This window comes from Solea senegalensis, linkage group LG6, assembly GCF_019176455.1.
Source record: "Solea senegalensis isolate Sse05_10M linkage group LG6, IFAPA_SoseM_1, whole genome shotgun sequence".
NCBI lineage: Eukaryota > Metazoa > Chordata > Actinopteri > Pleuronectiformes > Soleidae > Solea > Solea senegalensis.
Window position 1 is genome coordinate 10,747,190 of NC_058026.1, and position 11,094 is coordinate 10,758,283.

Consider the following 11,094-nt stretch of genomic DNA (forward strand, 5'->3'; position numbering starts at 1 on the left):
TATTAAGTACTATCTAATTTCCCTCAGGCCTTCAGGCTAAAAACACTGGCTTCATAGATGCCGTCAAAACTGATTTATGATGCACGCCTGCATGTAATACATAAATTGAAAAAGAATAATCAATCTTATCCCATTCTGATGAGCTCATGTTTGTCTGATTAGTATTCTGTGGGTAATTGACACAATTGCAGCCAAAGCTTGCTTCATTAATGCTAAGACAGATTGCTGCTCGTTAGAGCCACCATGTGGTGCAAACATAAACAGCAGCCATCTCACCGAAGGTGGACTCGTTAACTGTGTAAGTCTGTTTACTTTTAATAACACAATGTCGAGTAAAAGTTAAGAAATAATGCAACTATGTTATGGCCCTTGAGGGACATAAAAAAAAAAAAGATTCTGGTTTTAAAATTAGAGCGTGTGGGAGACGAAGTAAACAGGTGCCAGTGAGGATCAGTGATACGTTAGTTGGATGGGAAGGAACACAGGATGGGGGGTTCAGAGAGAGAGAGAGAGAGAGAGAAATTAAAAGAGGGAGCCGGCAACCATCTGCTTTAGGAGACAAGGAAGATAAAATTGTGAGTGGCTTTCTGAAGCGGTTTTAGTATATGGACTGAGGCTATGAGAAGACTGCATACAGTGAGACAAAGTGCAACGGGCACAGGGAGGTAAGAGGGCAGATGAGTTGGAGGTAGGCAGATGGAAGACAGGAAGATGGGGGGGTAGAAAGAGTGATAGAGAGTGAGGTGGCACAGGGAGCAGAGATTGGGTCTGGCAGCCGTGTGAGTGCACTGGGCACGATCACATCAGGAGGGGACATGACTCGACATGCCGGCTCAGCCCAGCTGGGTCAACGCTCTGAACTGCCATGTTGTTTTGGCTTGGCTCTCCATTCTCCCACAAACACACACACGCACACACACACGCACGCACACACATACATGCTCGAGCACACAGACCAACAAACAAATCCAGTTACCCCCAGCTTGCTCGCTCATTCTCCCGCTCCCCATTTCATATCTAGACACACACTCGGTCACAGGCAAACACACACACACTAGCTCACACCCAAAATGCCATAGTTTTGGCGAGCGCCGGCCATGCAGGCGGGCGAGGGCCCTGGACTAATGGAAACGCCAAACTCGTTACTCTAACGCTGGGTGACAAGGGCACCTTGGGCTGCAGATGTTCCTGCTGATGACAGATGGAGCCTGGCACTGCCAGGGGACAGTGGGCCAGGCCTGCGCCAGATCCATGCCACCTGCACCCCTCCTCTGTACCCCACCACACAAACCCAAACACACACACACTCCCTCGCTTTCTCTCTTGGCCTATCTCTCTTGAACACTGGTGCATTGCCCCCCCTCACACACACACACCCCCATTTACCCCACCTCCTATCTGTCTCTCTCTCAGTTCCCCTTTCTCTCTCTTTTACACACACACACACACACACACACACACACACACACTGGCATGCACGTCTTCCTCCTCTGCCCACTTCGAGGATGACTGTTTGTGGACAGATATTCATGACACTGGCACAATGACTTGGATAAATTGCATCAGTGTTGGTGTTGATCCTGTTCACAGACAGAGCCGAAGTTTGGTGTCCTCGCGATCACCATTCAAGACGGGGGAAATTTACAAACTGCACTGTCGCTCATTGTCATCTGCAGAGAAGTGGTGTGTAGCAAAAGTTAGTCGGCAACGTTTTGTTGCACATTTTGAGAGCAGTCCACGGACATTTCCACTTTCAAAGCGCAAAGTAGATTCCAGATCACACTGTGTAATGATGCCATTTATCTTCATGAAAGTGATGACAGGCTTCTGGAGGTGATTCACCAGCCTGGCTCAAAGTGACAGTCCACCAGGATAATTTGCTTGATGCTGTTAGTCGCCAGGATACCAAAGTGTGCTCAGCTGTAATTTTGATGATGGTAGAAAGAATTCTGCTTTCAGCTCACCATGGAAATCTCTCTTGAATGTCACCAGTGATGCTTCTCAGTGCATCACTGTGCAGGGGACACTCAGAATCAGTGCAAAGCAGCGTAGTGTAAATTTGACCACATTTCCGTCTGCAGCTCCTGGTCAAATGTTGCAAGGCTAATAAAAGGGCAGTGGTGTGGTGGACAAGCACACATGAGAAAAACATGAAGAGGTAAACGCGGGGTTCACATCAAAGTCTTTTTCTTCTTCTCAAAGAAAATGTGATGAAATCCTGGAAAAGTGTTTGTTCTGCCATGCCAGCTATAAATCTAGGCTCATCGTCTGTCAGTCTGGGAATCCAAGTGTTGAAAGAACACCAAGACACCAGAGATTCATATGTTTTCCGAATCATAAATTTTGATGAATCTGACCGGGACTGGTAGCCAAAGCTGTGTCTCCAGCTTAGCCCACTGTGGTCTTTCCCACTGCTGGAATGTATGGACTGTGATATTAAACATACTCTGTGATTAATGCACGTTTTGACATTTAATTTGTCAAGAAAAACCTATCGCGGAGGACAACAGCGCGAAAGGGTCCTAATCGGGGGGGGGGTCTTGGAAGCTTGTGAATCCTGTGAGCTAATTCCAACGCTGCTTTGTGGCGACAGCTTTATGAATCTTTTTTTTTATACATTACATATGATTCTTTTTTTCTGGGCTGCAATCCTCTCCACTAAACTTCAAGTCTGCTCACCCCCTCCACCCCTCCCTTTGCCCACTTCATCCAAAAACCATGTGTGGCATGTCATTTCTACTCCCTCCACACTGAAGAAGGGCTCCTAACAAAACACAACAATTATCTCTTCCCTCGTTAGAACCTGGCTTGGATCCCCCTCGCCCTCTCAAGCTCCCCCGTCTTTCTCCTGCTGGACCCGGCCTTTGCGCTTCCCTTCCATGGCTGCCTCTGTGACAATAAGGTGGACTGAGGGTCTCTTAAGTGTTTCTGAAGTGGGGCGTTTAGCTGATTTTAGGCGCCGTGTTTCTTTTAAAGGCCTGATCAGGAGCAGAGGCGCAGGACGGCCGAGGCATGTAGAAGAGGGTGAAGTGCCCGTGAGAGAGGGATGAAGTGAAGGCAGGAGCGCAGGAGTGGTGCGGCGGATGATGGCATGTAGTGGTGCGAGGTGGGCACTGATGTGTGCCGATGAAGAGGAAGCTAGGGGAGTGGATGCGTTGGCAGGGGGGGGGTGGTGGTGGTGAGCAGGTTTCACTGTGCCAGCTCTTAATTACTTTAATTGGAGTCATTAGCTAAGTGAGCATGAGAGACATCACCTGCATGGCATGCAGGACCGCACCTGCCACATCAACATTGCTATCATCATCATCACACTTTAGCAGAGGGTTTTCTAACATCTCGACACTCAGCCACACTAATGCTGCCACTCTGAGGCTGCAATCAGTGCAAACAAATACAGGGGGGGCACACAATATCATCAGATATTCATTTGTGATCTGATGCCAAATGGCCGTAGTTATAAGACACGAGGAACGAAAGAGACAGATTTTATACAAGTCACACGGCAATAAAAATAATAATCTCTAATATAAACTTCGGTGGTTTATTGAGCTTTCACGGTTTAATATCGCAGACATTCCTGCTGTGCCGATTGCACTGTGTACTAATTGTACACTTCAGTATCCGTTTTGTCATAACAACATGCTCAGATTGTTTACAAGCGGAGCAGTTTCTTCTGAAAACAAGTGGTAATTGACAGCAATGACACCACTTAAGCGTTTTACAGGAAATGTGTCTCTCTGCTGCTCATCAAGTCGAGTCTTAACAAGTCAGACTGTGAGATGAGGCTGTTTGTGGTAATTCATTTCACCGTGTTGTTGAAAAAAAACAACCTCTGTGATTAAGTGGCTTTGAACAGTCACACACACACAATCATACAATAATGATATTGTTACATTTGCTTACATTTTGCAAGTCTTTGTTGTCATCACATTTACACAAAGGCAACAAAAAGGTCCTCATATGAGTCTATTATGGTTCCTGTTATCCTTTAGGACCACAACGAGCAACATCTAGGAGTTGGTACACACATGAAAACACACATTTAGCAATATCTATAAACTTTAATTAAGTCACTTTGAACAGAAGAGGTAGGCAGATACCAAAACTGCAGAAGGATCTTATCCAGTGACAAACTCTGGTCTTGTTTGAATCTGCAGGCTACACCTTTCTCTGTCCTTCTCTGCACCCAACAGACAGCCTGGCAGGCGGGCTGGCAGCCTGGCACAGTGGCAGTAGGCTGGCAGGCTTAGCCCGGGGCACCATCTCCTGCACAGCCAGCTCTGACCAGCTGGTCCAGACCAATGCCACAGACTGAGCATGCACCACACTATATCAGTTGGGAAGTAAATGTTAGCAGTGGTCCAGACACCCTCACACCTACAGCCTGACATGTACGGCGGGGAGATTCAGGTGATAATCTCTATCTGGTGTGTGATTTAGCAGGTCATCGTGGTGTTTCACAATATTCACACCACTGCTGGCTTTCGCCTTCATTTTCACCTGCAGATGCCAGAGCTTGAGGCCCGACCTGAGTTCAGTCTGCCGTGATGTGCCTGTGAATGTTTTCAGTCATCCAGTTATTGTATCTTCGGGAGTTTGGATAAAGGCAACTTGCACTTGCTTCAATTAAGATGAGGGCATGTCACCTCTCACCCTAGAGCAGGGGTCTCAAACTCCAATGACCACCGAGCATGGAGTCTGGTCAGGAGGTGAAAAAAGTCAAGTGTTCAGTAAGGGTGGGAAAATAATAATCACCATATTGTGATATTGCATTAACAACATTTTTGATGATATTTCACAGAATTTAAAAACAAACGTGTTGATGTGGAACAATATGTAACTCAAAATAAAAAAGTATTTATGATGCAAAATTAATCTTAGCATTAGAAAAAACCCATACAGAAATAGATCATTATAACTTGATATTTTCCATTACTATGTTAAAATCTACAGCATACACAGAGGCTATGAGAATATAGAGTGTCTTATATTCAATTCTTTATACGCCATTTTCACCTACTATATAAACACACCTGAGCACTCAAAATTTTTAAAATCGGATTCACAGTCTAAAGTTCACTTGGCTTGTTTTTATGAACAAAAAGAAAAGAAAAACGCTCCATTTTGTGACTTCTGCACAATTGTTGCTACTTTATATCACTACCGAAAATGTGATATATGATATATATGATATAAAATGAATCATAACTTTTTCTCAACATATAAGATGAAAAAAAAACTTTTTGAAGCCTGAATATGTGACCTATAAACACACATCCCCAGGATGTCCATATAAGGAGTTGTGTATTATTCCCTGCGGCACAGATCTGTACCACGTGAGCACTAAGGTTTATGTGGTGGGCCACAGGAAGTCAGCTGGAGGGCCGCATGTGGCCTGTGGACCGCAAGTTTGAGACCTCTGCCCTAGAGGCTTCTTCAATTCTGACTCATTCTGATTCCAAACTTCAGATAAAAACTTCCCTCTGTTGGCTGATTGCCTGTCTCGGGAGTTGTCATGTTAAACAATGCAACAAGCTGACCCCGTGACCCACTTTCACTTTGTCAGTTTCACACAAGTCAAGGTGTGAAATGGATTATAAACCTCCCACTTCCAGGATCATTCAGCTTGCTAGGTAACGTAGCACTGTTTGGTCTATACCAAGCCACAAAACGACACACAGGATGGCAGGGGATAAGTGGCATTAAAAATGGTCCATCCCAGGGAATATTTGTTTTCAAGCCAGTTAGACTCATGGAACCACATGTGAGCTGCTTAATTAACTGTATCTCGTGGTCCACAATCCTTTTTCTTTCAAAGTAAAACTCAGGGTGAAAAATAGGCCTCAAATCAGCCATGCATAATTCAGTTTCCCCATGATACACCTTGATTGAACTGATATCGTTTGAGCTGCCCATCACACACCTCCCAACCACTTCCACGTCTGACAGTTAAAAGGCCTACACACGCATTGAGAGAGCAGGCAGCTCATTGTGCATTTTAAAGCGCTAACTAGGCCACTTAGCACCCCATGACGCTGATCTGATCCCCGAGGCACTGAACTTGGCAGCGGGCCCTCCTTCTTTCGCTCCTTCCTTTCCTCTCGCCATGGGAACCAGGCCATCCTTAATGACGCAGGAGTGCTCCGCCGGCTCCCACAATGCAAAGGGGGCTGACATCTGTCTTGCTAAGTGGTGCACTCTCTTGTGCACCTTGTTTGTTCAATCAACAACTGCTCCCTCCTCCTCCTCCTCCTTCTCCTCCCCCCCCCACTGTGGCAGGTTTTTTTTCTTTTTATCTCTCTTTTTTAGAAGAAAAGAAAAGGTGGAGGAAGAGTAGTGGTGACTTTATAAAGTTTATAAAGACCAAAGACAAGTGACACCATTACTTCGACCACCATGGTCGTCACAATCACGGTACGATAGGTAGATGTCACGCGAACAAGGTCGACGTCTCACATTTTACAAGCAACCTTCTTTACTCTGAGTTGAACAAGCAGAATTTGACCGTAGCACAGTAGCATGAGCGCACACCCAGCTTTCCACCTTCTGCATATTTACAGAGAACAAAAAAAACACAAGTGTTTGTTCAAAGTCACCCACAATTCTTCATAGTTAAGCCATGGGCAAATATTTTTCCCATCAATCTTGGAAAATATAGCCATCAACTAAAGATGTTAATCACATGCTAATGGAATCCATGGGACTCAATGCACTCCCGTTGTGCAATGAACGCTTTTCACCATTTCCAAAAGCCCACGTGAATGCAAATGGCCGTCTAAACAGTCATTTTGACAACATGCCAAGGCAACGTAAACAACCCCCTTCTTTATGCTCCTCTGGGAATGTATGTAAGGATGTGTGGGATGAGTTCACTTTACCAGGACCAGGTGCCAGGAAATAAATGAATAATAGGTTTTATGGGCCCTAACTGAAAAAGAAGCACATGCACACATAATCACACATGCCCTCTCCCTCAAGTGCATCTGTAGTGAATGATGTTCAAATTCCCACAACTACCCTGAAAAGAGAGCAGGCATGAGAATAGGTGGTTCCTATACATAATTCAGGGTTCCATGCTGAAACAATTATGTTTGCTTACTGCTAAGTACTCGTGCTCAATAGCTCGTTTGCTCTCTCGCGCCGGGCACTTTCACAGAGAGGAGGTGGAAAAAAAAAAAAAAGGCCTTCGTGTTTTTAACTTGAGCTTTGCATGCAAATGAAATTGCACTTGTAAATCCAACAGTGTTGGTTAATTGGCCGAGAGAGGCAAGAGAGGAATGTGAACAAGTGGGACATTTTAATGATAAACGTACAGATCACATTGTTTCACTTAAGATTAGTCTGAAACACAGTTTGTTTTTGAATGTTTGTCCAATATGAACAGCTTCACATGTTACAACAGAAAAGTGCATGACCAGAGCACAGGTCATTTTGTCAACAATCACAGGTGGAAGACGCCACCAGAATATTTCACTCTGAATATTCCATTCAGACTCTTATACAAACAAATATACAGACGCACAAATATGGGTTACAACTACAAATAAAGTCCACATTGCAGCAGTGATTTGACATGTGATGTTGAGGTCAACTGAGGAGAAAGTCTACTTTCCTCCAAAGCGGTTACAGCTGCATGGCAGCTGTGGCCTCGATGCTTCTTTCCTCGGTGCCCGTCTCGCACTTGCACTCCTCCACCACCATCACGCGCTTCTCCCGGATTTGAGCTCCACAGCGCAGGGGCACAGTCACAGTGTGAGCTTTGGACGGAGCGCAGCGAGAGCAGGGAGCCCGGTGGAGAAGGGCCCCCGTGCCAGTGCCCACACCGGCGAACCCTCCTTCAGACGGGACGAACAATGAGCTGCACTGACCGAAACACAACTTGTTGTGCATGGTCACCGTGTCGCACCCGTCTGCCGTTACACGCTGTGGATAAGACGACAAAGGAAGACAAGATTAGACTAAAACATCAGTGTTAAAACTGCAGTGTGTGGAACTTTCCTCCACACGGTTTCTCAGTAAAGCAGTAGTTCATTTTCACTCTGCACACAGGAAGTGATTTTGTTTTTAATGACAAGACAGACAGTGTTTTTGGGGCTTCTTTACTTTATTTCTTTGTATAATCTATGTTGTAAGATCTGCTGTGAAGCCGCATGCATATAATGACAATAAAGAACTCTTGATTCTCTTTGATCCTGAAGATCAAACAGAGGAAGAATATCAACAAAAAATAACCAAGTTACGCACTGAACACAGCGTGTGTTTATATAAATTCAAACCGCAACAGTTAAAACACCAGAGCTGTAATGAACTGCATGAAAAGACACATCTCCCCTATTGCCTCGTGTGTCCGATCTCTGTTAATAGCAAAACAACAATAACATCCAGGTATTAATGATTGTCCTCTTACCTGAGTGAAAGACACTGCTGTGCATGACTGCTTAGTGTCCTTCAGGTTCACTGGCATAGACATGCTCATCTTGTTTCCTTTATCCATGGCTCTTTGCCACATCTGCAGGCCCTGTTTCTTCTTTAGCTCAACTCCACTCGGGGTTTTAGAGCGCAGGAGGTGCAGTGGACTCACAGGAGCCTTAGAGGCCGGGGCCAGACCTGGACGCCCGTGTGATAAGAAGGCAGGAAAGGACGACCTAGAGCCGAGGGAGGGGGATCTTCTGGGGAACGGTCCCCCTCTGAAAAGCCCCGACTGGGCCAGAGCGTGATCTTCCAGCGGGACGACTTTGACTATTCCTCGAAAAGACTCATCTGGTCCACTGCCAGATGATTCAAATTCAGCTCTTGAGCTTTTCAAAAAAGTGTTATGAGGAAATGTAAAAGCTACAGCCGTCCAACTTGACAAAAAGAAGCAGCACAGGAGGAAAGCCATGGTTTTATCAACAAAAAGAGACGCTCCTTAAAGTTGATATAGAAATAAAAACTTGAGAAATTGACAAACAAGTTACTTTTACAACAGCTGTCTGTGGTGGTGGTGGTGGAGGTATGGTTCAAGGTTCCAAATGGTAACCTTGCCGTCAATGCTTTGTCAGTGTGATGGAGGGAGTCTTTTATATATGCACTTGCCAGTTCTCACCTGTGTTTCAATGCAGAGAAGGTGTCACTATTCCCACACCGGACCAGACATCACACCAAGCTTAGATCTCCGGGTCGTGGATGGTTGTCAGCCGGAGAGGTTTTCAGCTTCAAGGTGAACTTGGTCATAAAAAAATAAAAGATCTCAAGGGTTCTCTGTGTTCTCAGAGTTTTAAAATAACTTGAAAATCTAAACAGATTTGTTGTTCTGGCGGCTGAGGTGGACGATGTTTTAGAGGTTTCCGTGCTCCAGCACACCTGATTCAAGTGAACCGCTCGTTACCTGATAACGACCCGTTTATTTGAATCAGGTGTGCTGGAGCAGGAATCATCCTTACGTAGTCAAGATGAATCCGACACACTAGAAGGAATAGAATAAAAGGGGAACGATGTGTTTATTGAATGCTGAAATGCTCAGCGCAAACAACAGTGAACGAAACAGAACACATACAGACAGTTCTCTGCAAAGGTCTTGGAGCATAATTAGATTTGTTGTTGTAGCAGTGCCGTAATGAGCATACAGTATCATTATTTCTCCAGAAAATAACGGAAACATCTTATGCAATTTTAAAATAACAAGTTTTTTCAGGGGGGAAAAAAACTGCTTCGATAGGTTTAAGTGTCAAGTATTTAGTGTGTCCTTTTTAGAGTACATCTCTGGATCCACCTCACTGTTTTAAAACGACTGCAATCATTTTTACTGCACTGTCTCAGTAACCTTTGACTGTAAAGCAGTAATGGTTTTATGTTCTCTGTGTAAACGGACACTCCCCCTGTCCATTTGATTTTCCACACGCAGCCTCTCAGCTGCTCCCTTAACATCCCATCATTACACCATTTACACTTTAGTGGGCTCTCTCACCCGTGACCTGATCAAACACTGGCCGTTAATGGCCCGATGTGGTGACGGTGTTTTATTAGAAAAAGGTGTCGGACTTTCTCATAGCGACACATAATGGCCGAGCTGGACGTAAGAATGGGAAAGGTAAACAATGCATGCTACACCCAGTCTATTCAAATGGCGGCCCGTGGGCCACATGCGGCCCACAACCAACTTGTTAGTGGCCCAGCCTGTGGTTCCACCAGAAACAACTGGAGAAATAACTAGAGAAACACTTTTCACTGTCCCTCAAAGATTCCTACAGTAGTCTGATTGATAGCAGTGTTGGTTATTGTGTATTCTGTTAAAAGCACTTTGAGATGTTTTTGGCTCATATGTTTATCTTATTAAACAAATGCTGTTGTTTCTTTTCTTTTTTTTTACTATTTTTTAAATGCATTTTTTTGACGTACCTCAGATAACATTTGTGCTGGTCTTACTTTTGTCATCACCTGCAGCTTGGTGATTGAATATTCCTGCTCTATACCAACGTGGGTGACAACAAAGGCAGTGGAATTTTTAAAAACTGCAATTTAAACATTTCCCCACAAGATGGCACAGTTTGCAAAGTATTGTACATACACACACTCTTGTTTCCATGATTTCATTGACTTACATTCATTTTCTGGAGACTTAATCTAACCTTAACCATAGTTACTACTGGCCTAATCTTAATCCTGACCTTGACCATGACCTAAAAATATAGTAATTCACGTTATGGGGGACTTGATTTTTGTCCACATAAGAAAGACATGTCGCCCTACCAGAAACACACATACACACACAGCAGTCGAAGTGAGGACTTAGTGCATTCCCTAGCCCCTTACGCTAACCTTAAACTAAACCCTAACCCTAAAACCAGGCCTTAACCCCCCCCAAAAGCCCTTTAAAGATGTGAGGACGAGCCAAAATGTCCTCACTTTTTCTAAAACGTCCTCAGGAACACACACACTCGCTGCACAGGGCAGTAGAAATGTTGACTCATTTGATTTAATTATTCATTGCAGAGCCTCAGTGATTTGGGATAAGCTAACGACACGATTGCAGCTTCCCAGTGGGGTTAAGCAGAGTTTAATGCGGCAGTTGTCGCAGCCTCCAAAACTGTGATGGGTTGTATATATACATTCACA

At 44.6% G+C, this 11,094-nt stretch overlaps 1 protein-coding gene across 2 annotated transcripts; it reads right to left on the bottom strand.

The window, feature by feature from the left end:
- Positions 1-7,297: 7,297 nt before the first annotated feature.
- Positions 7,298-9,346, bottom strand: dand5 (DAN domain family, member 5). 2 transcript variants are annotated; one of them, XM_044029158.1, is made up of 3 exons: positions 9,086-9,346; positions 8,408-8,798; positions 7,298-7,923 (listed from the first exon to the last, which is right to left on the bottom strand). In XM_044029158.1, exons 2-3 carry the CDS (start codon positions 8,507-8,509, stop codon positions 7,624-7,626), a joined length of 402 nt encoding a protein of 133 aa, XP_043885093.1. In that variant the 5' UTR covers positions 8,510-8,798; positions 9,086-9,346; the 3' UTR covers positions 7,298-7,623. The 2 variants fall into 2 exon arrangements, with proteins under 2 accessions (XP_043885093.1, XP_043885092.1); XM_044029157.1 differs by having other exon boundaries at positions 8,408-8,907.
- Between the last annotated feature and the right edge of the window lie 1,748 nt (positions 9,347-11,094).